Genomic DNA, 21,708 nt, shown 5'->3' on the forward strand with positions numbered 1-21,708 from the left:
TAACGCTGGGATCTTTCCATGTACAATGTGATGCTTACAAGAATGTTTGCACATTTAATAACTAATAATTAAATCCTAAAATAGTGTGAAACTGACAGATTTCTCTGTTTGGCACAAATGTATCTATGCCACCTGGTCACAATACTGGGCAGAACAGACAGACCTCAGACTGAATGGTAACCAGGCCCTTGTCAGGCCTATTTTAAAGGCACAGCCTGCTATACATGTAGCATTAGCCCTTAGTGGGAATGAATACCATCAATGAGACATACTCTGCATGAATATGTGATACGAGGTTAAGCATGAGCATTTGCCATTACTGACCGATACAGATTTTATTTACAGCACCGAAAATATTGGCTGGACCACACCATGATACATTTCTGTCATAAAAAGACGAATGGCGATAACAGTCTTAAGATACTGTTACATTACAGGAATTTCAGACATACTCTGTCTCACCTGTATGTTTAGATAGATACTTTCATTCAACCCTGTGGGGTAATTTGTCCTCTGCATTTGACCCATCTTAGTTACTTAGGAGCAGAGGGCGGCCACAGTGCAGCGCCCGGGGACCAACTCCAGTTCTGAGGCCAGTGCCTTGGTCAAGGGCACCTGCAGGAGCACGCCTAGCCTTCTTGCGAGGCAACACTGCTAACCACTATGCCACCCTGCCCGCCCGGTTTGATGCTGCTGTTTGGAAACCATTAGCTCTCAGTGCCAAAGTTCTGTTCATGAACTTTCTGTACTGAAATATATTTTCATTTGTATCATTAAGTCATTATTATATGTGTGTGATTTGAAATAATTCTGTTTTGATGTTGGAATAGCAGTGTTTATTCCAAATTGCATGTTTTCTCTAAAAATGCATTTGATCCCTCAAACAGGCCACAATAAGATTCCTTCACAAAGATCCAGCAGCTATCGTAGACTGAAATAAATGCATCTTGTATTTACAGTTTCAGACTAAAGTTGACAAAGTCCTTCTGTTATGATTGTCGGTGTTCAAATACTTTTGAGTATCAGGAACATAATCAAAACCATTTCAAATGATTGAAATTCATTTTAATTGCATTACACTGTTTGAGTAACATCAGCTGTCATATGCTATTATGCCAAAATTAGGATTCATACACCAGGGTAATTTGTAAACAGGGATTGTGTTCTGGAAAAAAGTCATTATAAGAAGAAGAAGGAGAAAAAGAATACCCAGAAGGAGGTATTAATATGAATATGATTCGCTGATTTAATGGTATGAATCCCATAATATCATCATTATTTATGCCTTTTTGCAATAGATGAGGACAAATATGGGCAACATGCAACAGAGAACTCCAGTCCGTATGATCGAGAGCCAGACAAGCGTGGATAATTCACCTCCTGAAATATAAATATGTGTTTAGGATTTTGTGAATGACATTGAGATTTTTTTGTTACTACAAAAAAAATTATGTAAAAATCAATATATTTTCCTAGTTAAATATAGTTTTACATTACAATTGTGAATCAATACTATATGTGATATCATGCTGTACATACATTTAAACAAGCTTACCCTCAACATTCAGCTTGGTCCCATTCCCAAACAGGATCTCCCCACAGGTGGCCACAGCACAGTAGTAAGTCCCAGCATCAGAGGGGCTGAGGTTCCTCTTGGGGAAGTTGTAGACACAGCTCTGTGTGGGAGACACAGCCCCAGAGCTCCTCTGGCACTCATCACTCCTGTTTCCATGGGTGTAAATGATTCCTGAGCCCTGTCTGAACCAGTACACACTGTGTTCTCCTGCACAGGTCTCAGTGTGTACTGTACACTGCAGAGTCACAGAGTCTCCTGGCTGCACTGACTCAGACTCGGGCTGCTGCAGTACTACTGTCCTGTTGTGTGACTCTGAACCTGAAGAATTTTAACAATTAATAACATAACAGGACATATGCTTGGACTCAATCATTATATATGTGCTTTGCTACAGTTATTACCATGATTAACACAGTATTGAATCTAGGCCGTGGCTGAACTTCCCAATCTGGATTAGTGACCAATGCATGCAAAACTGCCTATTTGTCTATTTGTGATGTTTCATTAAAGACTTTAGAAAATCATAATGCAAATTTACAGTGTTTGGCTTAACATGCAATGTCTTAAACAACAGCATACCTTAATATATTTTAACATAGCACTGATCCAATACACAAACACACAACACAGAGTTTGGCTAACCCTACCCTAAAAGAAAAATCTGCTTTCCTAGGATAATTTAAATTCACTTTTAAAAAGCATATTCCAGATGTTTATTTATTTATAAAAATAACACTTTTCTGCAATATTTCACTGGTATTGTGCCAGTGAGCAAAGTATTTTGTTGCAAGCCTGTAACTACATTACATTACATTACAGGCATTTAGCAGACGCTCTTATCCAGAGCGACTTACACAACTTTTACATTGTATCCATTTATACAGCTGGATATATACTGAAGCAATTCCGGTTAAGTACCTTGCTCAAGGGTACAACAGCAGTGTCCTTACCCGGGAATCGAACCTGCGACCTTTCGGTTACAAGCCCAGTTCCTTACCCACAGTGCTACACTCCGTAACTACTGTAAAGCATCATTTTAGGTTCATATTTACCCATCACCATTAAAGTCGTTCCATTTCCAAAGATGGTCTCTCTGTAGGGCGTCATAGCGCAGTGATATGTGGCTGAATCTGATGGCTCTACTCGTGACACAGTCAGGTTAAAGATCCCCTTTGTTCTTTTAGCACTGAAGCGTTTACTGTTGTTAAACTCATCGAAAAATTGATCCTTTTCTGTTCCAACTTGCACTGCAATGTGCTGAATCTTCTGTCCAAGAGGCTGCTTATACCAACTGATATCAAGAACGTTTTCAGAGTAGAAGCATGGGAGAGTCACAGTGTCTCCGATCTGAGCTCGCACCAGCGTGTCAGGCTGAATTATATTCCCAAGCAGACCATCTGTAAGACGACAGAAAACAATATTTCAATGCAAATGGCAGTGTGAAATACGCAATTAAAAACCACAACAATCTCTGTATAAATAGGTCTATACAGTCCGAATGTAAAGTTATTTTGTCTGACAAGTCAATACAAATTATACACTTACAGACTTTGCTGAAAAGCACAAGAACAGCACAGAGTGGTGGCATCACTGTATCTGAACTCTCCTCTTCTGGAGACTCTTCTCTGCCTGAAACCCTGTTTGTCCTCTGCGCTGTAAAACTCAAACTGTACAGATAAAAGGAGGGCTTGAGATAATAATTTCTCATCATTCACTGAACAGTAGGAGGGCACATGTCAGGGGCAGATTTGATTGGCTGTTTAATGAAGCAAATTATTGGGTGCACAAGAGTGGTGCAAGCATCCGCTGATACACACCATCAGTGTAAAAAAAGAACACTGTTGTCATTATTTCCATCCTGCGTAATAAAGGTCAAATAATAATAGTAATTCAGTTGTTATTTACAGTGCAGTAATTTGGAAGTCTTCATAATGTTTTAAATAGGCTACTTTAAGAATAACTTTAGATTGAAAATGGCACCTTAATTCGTACTACGGTTTAATATGTGTGTGTGTGCGTGTGTGTATGTGTGGTGTGTATGGTTCTGTGTATGTGTGTGTGTGTGTGTGTGTATGTGCACGCAAGTATTTGTGGAGGTGTATGTCTGTGTGTGTGTGTGTGTTTGTGTGTTGTGTGTGTGTGTGTGTGTGTATGTGTGTATGGTTGTGTGTGTGTACGTGTGTGTGTGTATGTGTGTATGGTTTTGTGTGTGTGTGTGTGTGTGTGTGTGTGTATGAGTGTCTGTCTTTGTGTGTGTGTGTGTGTGTTTGTGTATCTGTGGTTGTGCGTCTTTGTGTATGTAAATGTGTGTGCGTGTGGTTGTGTGTGTGTGTGTGTGCGTGTGTGCGTGTGTATATGTGTGGGTGCATATGGTTATGTGTGTGTGTGTGTGTGTGTGTGTGTGTGTGTGTGTGTGTTGCGTGTGTGCGCGTGTATATGTGTGGGTGTGTATGGTTGTGTGTCTGTGTATGGTTGTGTGTGTGTGTATATGTCTGGGTGTGTGTGTGTATTGTTTTGTTTTTGTGTGTGTGTGTGTGTGTGTGTGCATTGTCCATGGTGCTGAATTTCTCCTCTCTCTCTGGGATGGGACAGTAGGAGTCAGAGCTGCCCGTAGCTGCACAGGGCTAGGAATCTGAATTCACAGGCATTTTTGCAATTTTTCACCTTCTTTCATCTGATAACATAAAAAAGTGGTCAAGAAAGGTTAGAATGGATGATTATGCTAATTACTTCAGAACATTGGGCAGCTCACTGGAATGTTCATACTGTGATGTCACACCTGATCTTATATTGTGATTTTGCACTGCACTGAAGCTAGGGCGAGGTGTCTTTTAATATGTAATTTAATGATTTCTAATTCCACAACTCATAATTCATTACTGAAATATTTTCTCATCATATAATGAGGAATGTACCAGCAATAACATACATAACGTAGATTGTCCATATCCAGGGTGTCAATGTCAGAGGCCTGAGGTTCTGTCACTGGATGACATCACAATGCCCTCATTATGGGAACTACCTCTGTTATCTTTCCTGGCCGTGTCTCAATGAAGCGTCAGTTCAATCTATTTGCATTTAAACTTAGAGTATATACATTTTTTAAATATAAATACCTTTTTAAACATCATAAATTAGGCTCTCAAAATACATGACATGCATGAGCAGCAATGAAACTTTTTTCAAAACGGGTTTGTGGTGGAGTGGGCGTGGTTTGAGCGTCGGCTGCAGAGAGAGAGAGAGAGTGAGAGGAGCGACTCTCGGACCCTTCGTCACAACTGTCAGCTGGAGGTAATCAGCGCCGATAATTGTTAATTGTTTAATTGCGCTGATTGCCTCTGATTGCTTTCAACAGTGAGCCTGGGGTTTTTAAAAGCACGACCGGAAGCCGGAGGGAAGGAGAGACGCGCCGGCGAGAAGACGGCGAGAGAAAGAGCGCTCTTGATTGCTTGTAACGGAGAAAAGCCACGGGCTTTAAATAAAATAGCACGCGAGTGCTACGAACTGAAAACAGTGTCTCCAGTGAGTGTGTTTGGGTTAGGAGGGGTGGCACTCATTTGCCACAGTGGTGGCCCGTGCGGGGGACTCGAAGTAAACACACTGCACAAAGGAGAAAAAAAAAAAAGAAAATAAAAATGGAACACAGCCAGGAGCAGGGGGAACCGGCACAGCCAGTGATAGCGCTTGCGAGGATGCTGGAGGGGATGGCAGCAATGCAAGAGAGACAGGCGCTGATGCACGCCGAGCAACTTGAAGCTCTGCGAGCACAGACATCCCTGCAGACGCAGGCTCTACTGCAGCTGGCTGCTGCGGGAGAAACTAGCTCCCGCGAGCGACAGAACAAACCCCCCGTAGCTCTTCACTTGCCTAAAATGACCCCGGAGGACGATGCTGAGGCATTCCTGGAGGGGTTTGAAGTGGCAGCGAAGGCGAGTCAATGGCCGGAGGAGGAGTGGGTCGTCCGCCTCCTGCCCCTCTTGACTGGGGAAGCCCAACAGGCGGCGCACAGCTTACCCCCCGCACAGGCCACCGAAGTGGCTTTCTTTGGGGCCCTCCAGCACAGAGACACAGGGAGAAGATGTTCGGACAGTCCACATTTATTCCACGAGGGTTTGGCAAGATGGTATAGCCAAATGAGCAGATGTTAAACCCTGTCATGACAGAGAGCTCCCCTGTGTGGGTGGGGATGGCAGATTTAACCTGTGCGCAGTGATTACCTCACTACGCACAGGTGCAGCCACTCCTGTTCCTGGGTCCAATTAGCCTGGCCAATTCTCTAATTATTAACCAATTATCCAATTGGCCAGGTCTAATTAGCTTGACACAGGGCAGGTGCGGCTGCTTAAACCAGCCATCCCCACACCACAGGGTTCCTTTAGTCTTTTTGCACAACTGCAACCAGCACTTTAATTTAAAACAAGCCCATGGACAGCACCGGCCCTTCTCACAGGCAGGGGGGCAGGTGTGGCTCATTGTAATTAGGCCAGCTGCTCCTCATTGCTTAATCATTATGAAAGGGCCTTGCTTTCAGGTGTAAGGAGTCTTTTTTTCTGAATGGTTGCTCTTGTGTTTGAAGTTTTGTTTGTTGTGGACTTTTGGCCATTGTGGAACTTTTTTATTAATGAAATCTTTTCTGTTGTTTGTCAGTTCCTGGACTAATATAAGGCCAAGTATATTTTTTACTTTATTTTTTCCACTGTGTTATACAGTGGCCATCCCCAGCACTGCTTCAGAAGGGCTGTAAGGCTAAAGGTATTATTAAGAAGACTCCTTGGATACTAAACTTTATTAGAGATTAAATGAATATGCTTATATTTGTACAGTGTTAAAACACCTATTTTACCAACATGTCAAATGTTGACATGAGCTAAGTGAAAGTTAATGAAACGGCTTAAGACACACTATAATTAAAAAAGCTTTCAAACTGCGAGTGAAAGATTTCTGACAGCCCTATGATCTAAGTGCTGGGAAATGTAGAGAGAGAGAGAGAGAGGGCAGGGGATGGAGAGGGAGAGAGAGGGGGAGGGACAGAGAGAGAATGAGAGAGAGATAGAGGGGGGTTGGGAGACAGAGTGAACAGAAGAAAGAGAGAGAGATAGATAGGGTGGTACCAAGTAATGTGTGAAATGGGTGCATGCAGAGGAAACCACAAAGGCAGAGCTCAGACGTTTTGTTTTGAGTCAGTGGCCAGAGAGTCCGACCAAACCACAGAGAGAGCTGCACCTCCAGCATTCTGCAAAAACCCCCCTCAGACCAGGAAAGCAGTTCTTAGAACGTGATCTTTACCACGCTCTCAAAGGGAAAGAGGTTATAAACAGTGAACTATAGTTCATACTGACAATGCCCTGCCCCCAACCAACAGTGCCTAATGGAAATTAACTTGCAGGGATTCTACTCTATTTGGTCACACACACACACACACACACACAGGCACACACACACACACACACACAGGCACGCACTCTCTCTTCCCCCTCACCCATGCACTCACATCCTGTTAGCCATTCTGCTCCACACCTTACTCAGCACATACATTTATGAAGAATGCTGCATGTCCTGAATGAGTCAGCTGGTCACATGACCATGGAATGTACCATCAGGGCAGGACAAGGAGGGGAATAATCACAATGCTGTGCATTTCATGATGCATTTTGTTTGTGCTGAAAAAAACTTTATTTCAGTATTTTTATTTGACTTATTGAGTGTTTATTTAAATCTTTTAATGATGTGCACTTCACTGAGTATTTTATGTATAATGATATTCAACACTGCAAGCAGTACATCAACAATTTGAAAGGTGCACACAAGCTGAAGAACATGTCTGTAACAACTTAATCAGACAAATAAGGTGTGACGTGTAAATATTTCTGATCGTAGTGTCCTAAATTATCATCATTAAAATGTCACATTTACAAATATATGACTATACAAATACAAATGACTATGCTGTACTGCTCCCTACTGGTAAAACTGTGAACTACTTACATTGTAATAGAAGGTTATGATGACATAATGCAACTAAGAAGCAACAGCATAAAACATGCAAATGATAATGAATATAGATCAGAAAAGTGAAAAGTTTAAGTTTATTTAAGTAAATTATAAGTAAATTATAGAGAGCAATACTGACATATTGTCCCTGCAATTTATGTACTATATTGGTACCATGGGAATAGATTTTTAGCATTTTTATTTGTGAAGATAAATGCACAGTTTTCTAAACCTCTCTTGTCTGGTCTGTTGTAATGGAAAGGTGGTCTGAGGTGTGAAGTGAATAAATTTGATCGGAGCGTCAGTGTGGTTTCAGCGCTGAGAGAGGGAGGAGCTGCAGGTCAGTCTTCCTGTGCAGCTCTGGTGTGTGTAGAGCTGAATGTATAAGGCTGTGAGTGGAAAATAACTGGACCTCCCCTGTCACCACAACAGAGCAGTCTGAAACAGACAAACACATTTTACTTGTAATGAAAGAGAGAGCCGTGTGCAAAAGCTTTCAGAAACAATAAGCAGTGCAGTGACCTCAGAGCAGGAAGCATATCAGGCAAAGGTATCTGTCCATGTGACCTTTAAGGCCTCCCTTTTGTTATTTTAGGGTCATTGTTTAATATTATGCTGTCAAAACTAAATACTTTATAGATGCAAGTCCATTCTGGGTCAGGGCATTACTCTCTCCTTGTTCTCTAGATTATTGGCCCCTGTGAACACCGGACAGGCATCTCAGCAGGAAGTGCATGAACATGTGGGAGTCTGTTCATGGTCTGTCCCTGTACACAGGAAGGAATCTGCCACTGAGTCATTGTGTCTGAACATGTGCCCAGTTGTTCTAAAATGTGCAGCACAGCATCAATAACTGAGAACACAAGAAAGCTGTCGCTGTGCATACAGGAAGTGTTTTTGTTTCTGAAGGTACAGGGAGGCCTCTGCAAGCAAGAGGCCTAGCCTTCAGAAAGCATATCCAGCTGATCAAAAGCATGCAGGAGAATACCCTAATCCAGAAGAAGGTTTTCTCTGGCTAAGCAGTGGCACACATATCGGTAGATGATATCATTTAGCAGACACTTACATAATTTATCCTGTGCACACAGTTGAGTTTTATACAATTGAGTATATACTGAAGTCACTGGGGTTAACAACCTTGCTCAATGGAACTGGTATGGTAACACTTCCTGCCCCTAACCAATGTACTACACCACTGCCCCAAACCGACTCAACACATTGAGGACCATTTATCAGACACTGTCAGGGAGTATACTGTACAAGTTTTACTTTGTGTATTTGAAAAACAGCAAAAATATAAGAACAAGCACAGCTCTTGGCAAATCCAGTAAATGTGACATCATTTACAGTCACATGGTATGAACTCTAGTGAGGGAACAGTTCGATCATTCTTATGACAAAGATACATTTCTACGGAAAGCTTCACTCGCGGTCTCTAAATCTCGTATCGGAGTAAACCGTTTCTTTCTCCACTTCCCTCTTGTTCCTCCTCACTTTGGGTTTGTTGGAGGTGAAAGTCAAAGCAGCGTAATTCATTGAGTCCTCTTGACTCCAAAAAGAAAAACACGACACAGCACATATGATTACGCCTCATTCTGATTATCATTTATCACGGATATTCATCTCAGAAATTTACTTTATTTATTTATTTATTTACTTATTTATTTAGTTAGTTACTTATTTTAATTAGTTAGTTAGTTAGTTAGTTAGCTAGTTAATATTCTAACCTGTTTGCTCGCCATGTCTTCAACGCTCTCCTGGTTGTTTGATGCAGCTCCTGTGTCAGTAAAATGAAAATGCACATAAGCCACTGGTGAGTGTAAGAAATTAATTACTCAGTTTATGCTCTGAATTTGAATGGTGTACAATCAAATAAGAAAGCTGTTCTTCTTTTTGTACTTCTTGTTCCAGTTCTTTTTTATGTTCTTTTTGCTCTGTCTCTTTTCTGGCTACTCTGTAAAGTGCCTTTGTGACAGTTCTCTGTAAAAAGCGCTACAGAAACAAAATTGTGTTGAATTGCATTCTTTTTCTTCTTCTTATAATAATAATAACAATAATAATAATAATAATTATTATTATTTTTGTTATTATTATTATTATTATTATTATTACCATTATTGTTACTATTAACAATAATATTCATAGCAGTCATAGCAGCTTTGGTAGTAGTATTTCATATAGTCAATTATATTCACCACAGTAGGACCGTTAGTTGCTGCTCAGAGAAGGAGTATATCTGAAGAATGCAGCTATTATATAATCACCAGGGAATCAGGATAGGCTTCAATGGAGATTACTTATCACTTGAAAAGTATTTCAATTCGTTTGGGATGCCAGTTAATTCTGCTTATTCCGCACTCAATCTTATTGACTTCTGCTCAAGAATTTTTTTAAAAGAATCTTGGGGTCACATTATAGCTATTTTGTCTACAATTTGGTTAGTGCCAGCTGGTAGCAAAAAAAAAATATATATATATATATAAAACATTGGAATCATTATCAGAAGTTGAAGTGTCATAAATTCAAGAGGCATCTGGCATTCTTCTACATGCGATCTGCGTACATGATGTGCATGTATCTAAAAGCAGTGGGAGATGGTCACCTGCAACAACAGAATAACTTCACCTGAGGTTGTTTTATAAAACTGGGACTGTATATGAATATTTCTGCATGCTATTAACGAAATGGCCTTACATGTGGATGACGAAATTGTTGTCAAATTTTGAAAGCCAACTACTTTGCAGTAAACACTTAACATATTTTTACGGCCGACATTCTTTTCTTGACTCTGCGCCCTTTAAGATATTGAGTATTTTTACGATCTTGCATGTTTCATACTAGTCTGATTTTATTGAACAAAAACTTAACTGCAAATGTGTTGTACAAGATAATCAGGACATATACTGCACATTGATAACTTTGCCTATTACCTTTGAAATTCTCACAGCTTTTTCTACTGTTCAGAGCGAGGACAATATTTAGGACCACACTCAACATCAAAGCTCCCGCCAAGCAATAAAGAGGAAGACGTTCATTCCCTGACATTTTAAAAGCAAGATTTAGTATAACGCTCTGCAGTAATATTAATAAGGGCATGACAAGAGATTTGTAGTGACACCTGTCCAAAGAACTGATCAGCAAGAGAATAAAAATGAGGTCAACAATAAAAATATGTCAAACAATTAACAACTTGCAATATATAAAATACATAAGAAAATGTTCAACAATAATCCAATAATATCAGAAGAAATAGTACTGATGTTCTACTGGTCGCAATGACTTAATACAACATTTATCCCTCGCCTCACAAAAAACATTAAAGAAAAACTTGAAACATTGATTTTGCTATGTGATTGATTTTTTTGCTTACCCGCAACATTCAGCTTGGTCCCATTCCCAAACAGGATCTCCCCACAGGTGGCCACAGCACAGTAGTAAGTCCCAGCATCAGAGGGGCTGAGGTTCCTCTTGGGGAAGTTGTAGACACAGCTCTGGGTGGGAGACACAGCCCCAGAGCTCCTCTGGCACTCATCACTCCTGGTTCCATGGGTGGAAATGATTCCTGGAGGGGACTCTCCTGAGCCCTGTCTGAACCAGTACACACTGTGTTCTCCTGCACAGGTCTCAGTGTGTACTGTACACTGCAGAGTCGCAGAGTCTCCTGGCTGCACTGACTCAGACTCGGGCTGCTGCAGTACTACTGTCCTGCCGTGTGACTCTGAACCTGAAGAATTTTAACAATTAATAACATAACAGGACATATGCTTGGACTCAATCATTATATATGTGCTTTGCTACAGTTATTACCATGATTAACACAGTATTGAATCTAGGCCGTGGCTGAACTTCCCAATCTGGATTAGTGACCAATGCATGCAAAACTGCCTATTTGTCTATTTGTGATGTTTCATTAAAGACTTTAGAAAATCATAATGCAAATTTACAGTGTTTGGCTTAACATGCAATGTCTTAAACAACAGTATACCTTAATATATTTTAACATAGCACTGATCCAATACATGAACACACAACACAGAGTTTGGCTAACCCTACCCTAAAAGAAAGATCTGCTTTCCTAGGATAATTTAAATTCACTTTTAAAAAGCATATTCCAGATGTTTATTTATTTATAAAAATAACACTTTTCTGCAATATTTCACTGGTATTGTGCCAGTGAGCAAAGTATTTTGTTGCAAGCCTGTAACTACATTACATTACATTACAGGCATTTAGCAGACGCTCTTATCCAGAGCGACTTTCACAACTTTTACATTGTATCCATTTATACAGCTGGATATATACTGAAGCAATTCCGGTTAAGTACCTTGCTCAAGGGTACAACAGCAGTGTCCTTACCCGGGAATCGAACCTGCGACCTTTCGGTTACAAGCCCAGTTCCTTACCCACTGTGCTACACTCCGTAACTACTGTAAAGCATCATTTTAGGTTCATATTTACCCATCACCATTAAAGTCGTTCCATCTCCAAAGATGGTCTCTCTGTAGGGCGTCATAGCGCAGTGGTATGTGGCTGAATCTGATGGCTCTACTTGTGACACAGTCAGGTTAAAGATCCCCTTCGCTGCTTTAGCACTGAAGCGTTTACCGTTGTTAAACCCATCGAAAAATTGAGGATTTTCTTTTCCAACTTGCACTGCAATGTGCTGAATCTTCTGTCCAAGAGGCTGCTTATACCAACTGATATCAAAAACGTTTTCAGAGTAGAAGCATGGGAGAGTCACAGTGTCTCCGATCTGAGCTCGCACCAGCGTGTCAGGCTGAATTATATTCCCAAGCAGACCATCTGTAAGACGACAGAAAACAATATTTCAATGCAAATGGCAGTGTGAAATACGCAATTAAAAACCACAACAATCTCTGTATAAATAGGTCTATACAGTCCGAATGTAAAGTTATTTTGTCTGACAAGTCAATAAAAATTATACACTTACAGACTTTGCTGAAAAGCACAAGAACAGCACAGAGTGGTGGCATCACTGTATCTGAACTCTCCTCTTCTGGAGACTCTCCTCTGCCTGAGACCCTGTTTGTCCTCTGCGCTGTAAAACTCAAACTGTACAGATAAGAGGAGGACTTGAGATAATAATTTCTCTTCATTCACTGAACAGTAGGAGGGCACATGTCAGGGGCAGATTTGATTGGCTGTTTAATGAAGCAAATTATTGGGTGCACAAGAGTGGTGCAAGCATCCGCTGATACACACCATCAGTGTAAAAAAAGAACACTGTTGTCATTATTTCCATCCTGCGTAATAAAGGTCAAATAATAATAATAATTCAGTTGTTATTTACAGTGCAGTAATGTGGAAGTCCTCACATAGTTTTAAATAGGCTACTTTAAGAATAACTTTAGATTGAAAATGGCACCTTAATTCGTACTACGGTTTAATATGTGTGTGTGTGTGGTGTATGTGTGAGTATTTGTGTGATGGTGTTGTTGTGTGTGCGCATATTGTGCATGAGGTGTAGTCTGTGTGTGTGTGTTTGTGTGTTGTGTGTGTGTGTGTGTGTGTGTATGTGAGTATGGTTGTGTGTGTGTACGTGTGTGTGTATGTGTGTATTGTTGTGTGTGTGTGTGTGTGTGTGTGTATGGGTGTGTGCCTTTGTGTGTGTGTGTGTGTGTTTGTGTATCTGTGGTTGTTCGTCTGTGTGTATGTAAATGTGTGTGCATGTGGTTGTGTGTGTGTGTGTGTGTGTGTGTGTGTGTGTGCGTGTGTACATGTGTGGGTGCGTATGGTTATGTGTGTGTGTGTGTGTGTGTGTGTGTGTGTGCGCGTGTATATGTGTGGGTGTGTATGGTTGTGTGTCTGTGTATGTGTGTGTGTGTGTATGTCTGGGTGTGTGTGTGTATTGTTGTGTGTATTGTTGTGTGTGTGTGTGTGTGTGTGTGTGTTTGCGTGTGTGTTTGTGTGTGCATTGTCCATGGTGCTGAATTTCTCTGCTCTCTCTGGGATGGAACAGTAGGAGTCAGTGCTGCCCGTAGCTGCACAGGGCTAGGAATCTGCATTCACAGGCATTTTTGCAATTTTTCACCTTCTTTCATCTGATAACATGAAAAAAGTGGTCAAAAAATGTTAGAATGGCTGATTATGCTAATGACTTCAGAACATTGGGCAGCTCACTGGAATGTTCATACTGTGATGTCACACCTGATCTTATATTGTGATTTTGCACTGCACTGAAGCTAGGGCGAGGTGTCTTTTAATATGTAATTTAATGATTTCTAATTCCACACCTCATAATTCATTACTGAAATATTTTCTCATCATATAATGAGCAATGTACCAGCAATAACATACATGACGTAGATTGTCCATATCCAGGGTGTCAATGTCAGAGGCCTGAGGTTCTGTCACTGGATGACATCACAATGGCCTCATTATGGGAACTACCTCTGTTATCTCTCCTGGCCGTGTCTCAATGAAGCGTCAGTTCAATCTATTTGCATTTAAACTTAGAGTATATACGTTTTTTAAATATAAATACATTTTTAAACATCATAAATTAGGCTCTCAAAATACATGACATGCATGAGCAGCAATGAAACTTTTTTCAAAACGGGTTCCTTTAGTCTTTTTGCACAACTGCAACCAGCACTTTCGTTTAAAACAAGCCCATGGACAGCACCGGCCCTTCTCACAGGCAGGGGGGCAGGTGTGGCTCATTGTAATTAGGCCAGCTGCTCCTCATTGCTTAATCATTATGAAAGGGCCTTGCTTTCAGGTGTAAGGAGTCTTTTTTTCTGAATGGTCGCTCTTGTGTTTGAAGTTTTATTTGTTGTGGACTTTTGGCCACTGTGGAACTTTTTTATTAATGAAATGTTTTCTGTTGTTTTTCAGTTCCTGGACTAATATAAGGCCAAGTATATTTTTTACTTTATTTTTTCCACTGTGTTATACAGTGGCCATCCCCAGCACTGCTTCAGAAGGGCTGTAAGGCTAAAGGTATTATTAAGAAGACTCCTTGGATACTAAACTTTATTAGAGATTAAATTAATATGTTTATATTTGTACAGTGTTAAAACACCTATTTTACCAACATGTCAAATGTTGACATGAGCTCAGTGAAAGTTAATGAAACGGCTTAAGACACACTATAATTAAAAAAGCTTTCAAACTGCGAGTGAAAGATTTCTGACAGCCCTATGATCTAAGTGCTGGGAAATGTAGAGAGAGAGAGAGAGATAAAGAGAGAGAGAGAAAGAGAGAGAGAGAGAGGGCAGGGGATGGAGAGGGAGAGAGAGGGGGAGGGACAGAGAGAGAATGAGAGAGAGATAGAGGGGGGGTGGGAGAGAGAGTGAACAGAAGAAAGAGAGAGAGATAGATAGGGTGGTACCAAGTAATGTGTGAAATGGGTGCATGCAGAGGAAACCACAAAGGCAGAGCTCAGAGGTTTTGTTTTGAGCCAGTGGCCAGAGAGTCAGACCAAACCACAGAGAGAACTGCACCTCCAGCATTGTGCAAAAACCCCCCTCAGACCAGGAAAGCAGTTCTTAGAACGTGATCTTTACCACGCTCTCAAAGGGAAAGAGGTTATAAACAGTGAACTATAGTTCATACTGACAATGCCCTGCCCCCAACCAAAAGTGCCTAATGGAAATTAACTTGCAGGGATTCTACTCTATTTGGTCACACACACACACACACACACAGGCACGCACTCTCTCTTCCCCCTCACCCATGCACTCACATCCTGTTAGCCATCCTGTTAGCCATTCTGCTCCACACCTTACTCAGCACATACATTTATGAAGAATGCTGCATGTCCTGAATGAGTCAGCTGGTCACATGACCATGGAATGTACCATCAGGGCAGGACAAGGAGGGGAATAATCACAATGCTGTGCATTTCATGATGCATTTTGTTTGTGCTGAAAAAAACTTTATTTCAGTATTTTTATATGACTTATTGAGTGTTTATTTAAATCTTTTAATGATGTGCACTTCACTGAGTATTTTATGTATAATGATATTCAACACTGCAAGCAGTACATCAACAATTTGAAAGGTGCACACAAGCTGAAGAACATGTCTGTAACAACTTAATCAGACAAATAAGGTGTGACGTGTAAATATTTCTGATCGTAGTGTCCTAAATTATCATCATTAAAATGTCACATTTACAAATATATGACTATACAAATACAAATGACTATGCTGTACTGCTCCCTACTGGTAAAACTGTGAACTACTTACATTGTAATAGAAGGTTATGATGACATAATGCAACTAAGAAGCAACAGCATAAAACATGCAAATGATAATGAATATAGATCAGAAAAGTGAAAAGTTTAAGTTTATTTAAGTAAATTATAAGTAAATTATAGAGAGCAATACTGACATATTGTCCCAGCAATTTATGTACTATATTGGTACCATGGGAATAGATTTTTAGCATTTTTATTTGTGAAGATAAATGCACAGTTTTCTAAACCTCTCTTGTCTGGTCTGTTGTAATGGAAAGGTGGTCTGAGTGTGAAGTGAATAAATTTGATCGGAGCGTCAGTGTGGTTTCAGCGCTGAGAGAGGGAGGAGCTGCAGGTCAGTCTTCCTGTGCAGCTCTGGTCTGTGTAGAGCTGAATGTATAAGGCTGTGAGTGGAAAATAACTGGACCTCCCTGTCACCCCAACAGAGAAGTCTGAAACAGACAAACACATTTTACTTGTAATGAAAGAGAGAGCCGTGTGCAAAGCTTCAGAAACAATAAGCAGTGCAGTGACCTCAGAGCAGGAAGCATATCAGGCAAAGTTTTCTGTCCATGTGACCTTTAAGGCCTCCCTTTTGTTATTTTAGGGTCATTGTTTAATATTATGCTGTCAAAACTAAATACTTTATAGATGCAAGTCCATTCTGGGTCCGGCATTACTCTCTCCTGTTCTCTAGATTATTGCCCTGTGAACACCGGACAGGCATCTCAGCAGGAAGTGCATGAACATGTGGGAGTCTGTTCATGGTCTGTCCCTGTACACAGGAAGGAATCTGCCACTGAGTCATTGTGTCTGAACATGTGCCCAGTTGTTCTAAAATGTGCAGCACAGCATCAATAACTGAGAACGCAAGAAAGCTGTCGCTGTGCATACAGGAAGTGTTTTTGTTTCTGAAGGTACAGGGAGGCCTCTGCAAGCAAGAGGCCTAGCCTTCAGAAAGCATATCCAGCTGATCAAAAGCATGCAGGAGAATACCCTAATCCAGAAGAAGGTTTTCTCTGGCTAAGCAGTGGCACACATATCGGTAGATGATATCATTTAGCAGACACTTACATAATTTATCCTGTGCACACAGTTGAGTTTTATACAATTGAGTATATACTGAAGTCACTGGGGTTAACAACCTTGCTCAATGGAACTGGTATGGTAACACTTCCTGCCCCTAACCAATGTACTACACCACTGCCCCAAACCGACTCAACACATTGAGGACCATTTATCAGACACTGTCAGGGAGTATACTGTACAAGTTTTACTTTGTGTATTTGAAAAACAGCAAAAATATAAGAACAAGCACAGCTCTTGGCAAATCCAGTAAATGTGACATCATTTACAGTCACATGGTATGAACTCTAGTGAGGGAACAGTTCGATCATTCTTATGACAAAGATACATTTCTACGGAAAGCTTCACTCGCGGTCTCTAAATCTCGTATCGGAGTAAACCGTTTCTTTCTCCACTTCCCTCTTGTTCCTCCTCACTTTGGGTTTGTTGGAGGTGAAAGTCAAAGCAGCGTAATTCATTGAGTCCTCTTGACTCCAAAAAGAAAAACACGACACAGCACATATGATTACGCCTCATTCTGATTATCATTTATCACGGATATTCATCTCAGAAATTTACTTTATTTATTTATTTATTTACTTATTTATTTAGTTAGTTACTTATTTTAATTAGTTAGTTAGTTAGTTAGCTAGTTAATATTCTAACCTGTTTGCTCGCCATGTCTTCAACGCTCTCCTGGTTGTTTGATGCAGCTCCTGTGTCAGTAAAATGAAAATGCACATAAGCCACTGGTGTGTGTAAGAAATTAATTACTCAGTTTATGCTCTGAATTTGAATGGTGTACAATCAAATAAGAAAGCTGTTCTTCTTTTTGTACTTCTTGTTCCAGTTCTTTTTTATGTTCTTTTTGCTCTGTCTCTTTTCTGGCTACTCTGTAAAGTGCCTTTGTGACAGTTCTCTGTAAAAAGCGCTACAGAAACAAAATTGTGTTGAATTGCATTCTTTTTCTTCTTCTTATAATAATAATTATTATTATTATTATTATTATTATTATTATTATTATTATTATTATTATTATTATTACCATTATTGTTACTATTAACAATAATATTCATAGCAGTCATAGCAGCTCTGGTAGTAGTATTTCATATAGTCAATTATATTCACCACAGTAGGACCGTTAGTTGCTGCTCAGAGAAGGAGTATATCTGAAGAATGCAGCTATTATATAATCACCAGGGAATCAGGATAGGCTTCAATGGAGATTACTTATCACTTGAAAAGTATTTCAATTCGTTTGGGATGCCAGTTAATTCTGCTTATTCCGCACTCAATCTTATTGACTTCTGCTCAATAATTTTTTTAAAAGAATCTTGGGGTCACATTATAGCTATTTTGTCTACAATTTGGTTAGTGCCAGCTGGTAGCAAAAAAAAAATGTATATATATATATATATATATATATATATATATATATATATATATAACATTGGAATCATTATCAGAAGTTGAATTGTCATAAATTCAAGAGGCATCTGGCATTCTTCTACATGCGATCTGCGTACATGATGTGCATGTATCTAAAAGCAGTGGGAGACGGTCACCTGCACCAACAGAGTAACTTCACCCGAGGTTGTTTTATAGAACTGGGACTGTATATGAATATTTCTGCATGCTATTAATGAAATGGCCTTACATGTGGATGACAAAATTGTTGTCAAATTTTGAAAGCCAACTACTTTGCAGTAAACACTTAACATATTTTTACGGCCGACATTCTTTTCTTGATTCTGCGCCCTTTAAGATATTGAGTATTTTTACGATCTTGCATGTTTCATACTAGTCTGATTTTATTGAACAAAAACTTAACTGCAAATGTGTTGTACAAGATAATCAGGACATATACTGCACATTGATAACTTTGCCTATTACCTTTGAAATTCTCACAGCTTTTTCTACTGTTCAGAGCGAGGACAATATTTAGGACCACACTCAACGCCAAAGCTCCCGCCAAGCAATAAAGAGGAAGACGTTCATTCCCTGACATTTTAAAAGCAAGATTTAGTATAACGCTCTGCAGTAATATTAATAAGGGCATGACAAGAGATTTGTAGTGACACCTGTCCAAAGAACTGATCAGCAAGAGAATAAAAATGAGGTCAACAATAAAAATATGTCAAACAATTAACAACTTGCAATATATAAAATACATAAGCAAATGTTCAACAATAATCCAATAATATCAGAAGAAATAGTACTGATGTTCTACTGGTCGCAATGACTTAATACAACATTTATCCCTCGCCTCACAAAAAACATTAAAGAAAAACTTGAAACATTGATTTTGCTATGTGATTGATTTTTTTGCTTACCCGCAACATTCAGCTTGGTCCCATTCCCAAACAGGATCTCCCCACAGGTGGCCACAGCACAGTAGTAAGTCCCAGCATCAGAGGGGCTGAGGTTCCTCTTGGGGAAGTTGTAGACACAGCTCTGTGTGGGAGACACAGCCCCAGAGCTCCTCTGGCACTCATCACTCCTGGTTCCATGGGTGGAAATGATTCCTGGAGGGGACTCTCCTGAGCCCTGTCTGAACCAGTACACACTGTGTTCTCCTGCACAGGTCTCAGTGTGTACTGTACACTGCAGAGTCACAGAGTCTCCTGGCTGCACTGACTCAGACTCGGGCTGCTGCAGTACTACTGTCCTGCCGTGTGACTCTGAACCTGAAGAATTTTAACAATTAATAACATAACAGGACATGTGCTTGGACTCAATCATTATATATGTGCTTTGCTACGGTTATTACCATGATTAACACAGTATTGAATCTAGGCCGTGGCTGAACATCCCAATCTGGATTAGTGACCAATGCATGCAAAACTGCCTATTTGTCTATTTGTGATGTTTCATTAAAGACTTTAGAAAATCATAATGCAAATTTACAGTGTTTGGCTTAACATGCAATGTCTTAAACAACAGTATACCTTAATATATTTTAACATAGCACTGATCCAATACACGAACACACAACACAGAGTTTGGCTAACCCTACCCTAAAAGAAAGATCTGCTTTCCTAGGATAATTTAAGTTCACTTTTAAAAAGCATATTCCAGATGTTTATTTATTTATAAAAATAACACTTTTCTGCAATATTTCACTGGTATTGTGCCAGTGAGCAAAGTATTTTGTTGCAAGCCTGTAACTACTGTAAAGCATCATTTTAGGTTCATATTTACCCATCACCATTAAAGTTGTTCCATCTCCAAAGATGGTCTCACTGTAGGGCATCATAGCGCAGTGGTATGTGGCTGAATCTGATGGCTCTACTCGTGACACAGTCAGGTTAAAGCTCCCCTTCGCTGCTTTAGCACTGAAGCGTTTACTGTTTTCAAACTCATTGAACAATCGAGTATTATTTTCTTTTAAAACTTTCACTGCAATGTGCTGAATCTTCTGTCCAAGAGGCTGCTTATACCAACTGATATCATAAAAGTTTACAGAGTAGAAGCATGGGAGAGTCACAGTGTCTCCGATCTGAGCTCGCACCAGCGTGTCAGGCTGAATTATATTCCCAAGCAGACCATCTGTAAGACGACAGAAAACAATATTTCAATGCAAATGGCAGTGTGAAATACGCAATTAAAAACCACAACAATCTCTGTATAAATAGGTCTATACAGTCCGAATGTAAAGTTATTTTGTCTGACAAGTCAATAAAAATTATACACTTACAGACTTTGCTGAAAAGCACAAGAACAGCACAGAGTGGTGGCATCACTGTATCTGAACTCTCCTCTTCTGGAGACTCTCCTCTGCCTGAGACCCTGTTTGTCCTCTGCGCTGTAAAACTCAAACTGTACAGATAAGAGGAGGACTTGAGATAATAATTTCTCTTCATTCACTGAACAGTAGGAGGGCACATGTCAGGGGCAGATTTGATTGGCTGTTTAATGAAGCAAATTATTGGGTGCACAAGAGTGGTGCAAGCATCCGCTGATACACACCATCAGTGTAAAAAAAGAACACTGTTGTCATTATTTCCATCCTGCGTAATAAAGGTCAAATAATAATAATAATTCAGTTGTTATTTACAGTGCAGTAATGTGGAAGTCCTCACATAGTTTTAAATAGGCTACTTTAAGAATAACTTTAGATTGAAAATGGCACCTTAATTCGTACTACGCTTTAATATGTGTGTGTGTGTGCGTGTGTGTATGTGTGGTGTGTATGGTTGTGTGTATGTGTGTGTGTGTGTGTGTGTGTGCGTGTGTGCGTGTGTACATGTGTGGGTGCGTATGGTTATGTGTGTGTGTGTGTGTGTGTGTGTGTGTTTGCGTGTGTGCGCGTGTATATGTGTGGGTGTGATGGTACGGGTGCTGGGACCCAGGCGCAGAGTGGAAAAAACACGAAACTCAAAGGGGAGAAAATTAACAAAGACTTTACTTACAGAAAGGCAAACAGACGGAACAGAAAAGGACACGAAGGGCAAAAACACAAACTCAAAAAATCTAAATAAGGCAAACAAACAGGGAACAGAAAGGACACGAAGGGCAAAAACACAAACTCAAAAAATCTAAATAAGGCAAACAAACAGGGAACAGAAAGGACACGAAGGGCAAAAACACAAACTCAAAAAATATCTAAATAAAACAGAAAACAAGAGGAACTCACAAACATGGGCAGGGCAGAACACAGGCAGGTAGCAGACAAGGGCAGGTCAAACAAAACACAAGTCAGAACAAACACAGGCAGGTACATACGCTTGAAACCAACAGATATCGGGAACAAACACAACTCGGGAACAAACACAAACAGGTAAAAAAAAACACAGGCAGGTATAAATGTTCTGAACATTAAGGCAACAAACACAAGCAGGCAGGAACATGTATGTCAGGTAACAAACACAA

At 40.1% G+C, this 21,708-nt stretch overlaps 3 protein-coding genes across 7 annotated transcripts in view; 1 reads left to right on the forward strand and 2 right to left on the reverse strand.

Annotated features, from left to right (window-relative positions):
* The window catches only part of LOC135249701 (uncharacterized), a 139,787-nt gene that overhangs the window by 28,838 nt on the left and 89,241 nt on the right, over nucleotides 1–21,708 (forward strand). The window lies entirely within an intron of this gene.
* Nucleotides 1,051–12,837, reverse strand: LOC135249947 (uncharacterized). 4 transcript variants are annotated; one of them, XM_064325672.1, is made up of 5 exons: nucleotides 12,519–12,816; nucleotides 12,026–12,370; nucleotides 10,938–11,291; nucleotides 9,295–9,344; nucleotides 7,226–8,005 (listed from the first exon to the last, which is right to left on the reverse strand). In XM_064325672.1, the coding sequence occupies exons 1-5, from the start codon at nucleotides 12,682–12,684 to the stop codon at nucleotides 7,988–7,990; spliced, it is 933 nt and encodes a 310-aa protein (XP_064181742.1). In that variant the 5' UTR covers nucleotides 12,685–12,816; the 3' UTR covers nucleotides 7,226–7,987. The 4 variants fall into 4 exon arrangements, with proteins under 4 accessions (XP_064181741.1, XP_064181742.1, XP_064181740.1 ...); XM_064325669.1 differs by lacking the exon at nucleotides 7,226–8,005 and adding an exon at nucleotides 8,810–9,118 and having other exon boundaries at nucleotides 12,519–12,820; XM_064325671.1 differs by lacking the exons at nucleotides 7,226–8,005; nucleotides 9,295–9,344; nucleotides 10,938–11,291 and adding exons at nucleotides 1,051–1,380; nucleotides 1,556–1,894 and having other exon boundaries at nucleotides 12,519–12,837.
* On the reverse strand, nucleotides 15,463–20,844 carry LOC135249945 (uncharacterized). 2 transcript variants are annotated; one of them, XM_064325666.1, is made up of 5 exons: nucleotides 20,534–20,837; nucleotides 20,038–20,385; nucleotides 19,170–19,523; nucleotides 17,503–17,552; nucleotides 15,463–16,223 (listed from the first exon to the last, which is right to left on the reverse strand). In XM_064325666.1, exons 1-5 carry the CDS (start codon nucleotides 20,697–20,699, stop codon nucleotides 16,206–16,208), a joined length of 936 nt encoding a protein of 311 aa, XP_064181736.1. In that variant the 5' UTR covers nucleotides 20,700–20,837; the 3' UTR covers nucleotides 15,463–16,205. The 2 variants fall into 2 exon arrangements, with proteins under 2 accessions (XP_064181736.1, XP_064181735.1); XM_064325665.1 differs by lacking the exon at nucleotides 15,463–16,223 and adding an exon at nucleotides 17,022–17,330 and having other exon boundaries at nucleotides 20,534–20,844.

This window comes from Anguilla rostrata, chromosome 3 (assembly GCF_018555375.3).
Source record: "Anguilla rostrata isolate EN2019 chromosome 3, ASM1855537v3, whole genome shotgun sequence".
NCBI classification, from domain to species: domain Eukaryota; kingdom Metazoa; phylum Chordata; class Actinopteri; order Anguilliformes; family Anguillidae; genus Anguilla; species Anguilla rostrata.

What these genes read in the sequence shown, in the direction of transcription:
- LOC135249947 (XM_064325669.1), bottom strand. Translation starts at nt 12,684, where the DNA reads ATGAAGAGAAATTATTATCTCAAGTCCTCCTCTTATCTGTACAGTTTG. An exon ending in TGTGCTTTTCAGCAAAGTCT is followed by an intron (nt 12,371 to 12,518) that starts GTAAGTGTATAA and finishes GTCGTCTTACAG; the next exon opens with ATGGTCTGCTTGGGAATATA. An exon ending in AAGACATGGCGAGCAAACAG is followed by an intron (nt 9,119 to 9,294) that starts GTTAGAATATTA and finishes TTTTCTTTTTGG; the next exon opens with AGTCAAGAGGACTCAATGAA.
- LOC135249945 (XM_064325665.1), bottom strand. Translation starts at nt 20,699, where the DNA reads ATGAAGAGAAATTATTATCTCAAGTCCTCCTCTTATCTGTACAGTTTG. An exon ending in TGTGCTTTTCAGCAAAGTCT is followed by an intron (nt 20,386 to 20,533) that starts GTAAGTGTATAA and finishes GTCGTCTTACAG; the next exon opens with ATGGTCTGCTTGGGAATATA. An exon ending in AAGACATGGCGAGCAAACAG is followed by an intron (nt 17,331 to 17,502) that starts GTTAGAATATTA and finishes TTTTCTTTTTGG; the next exon opens with AGTCAAGAGGACTCAATGAA.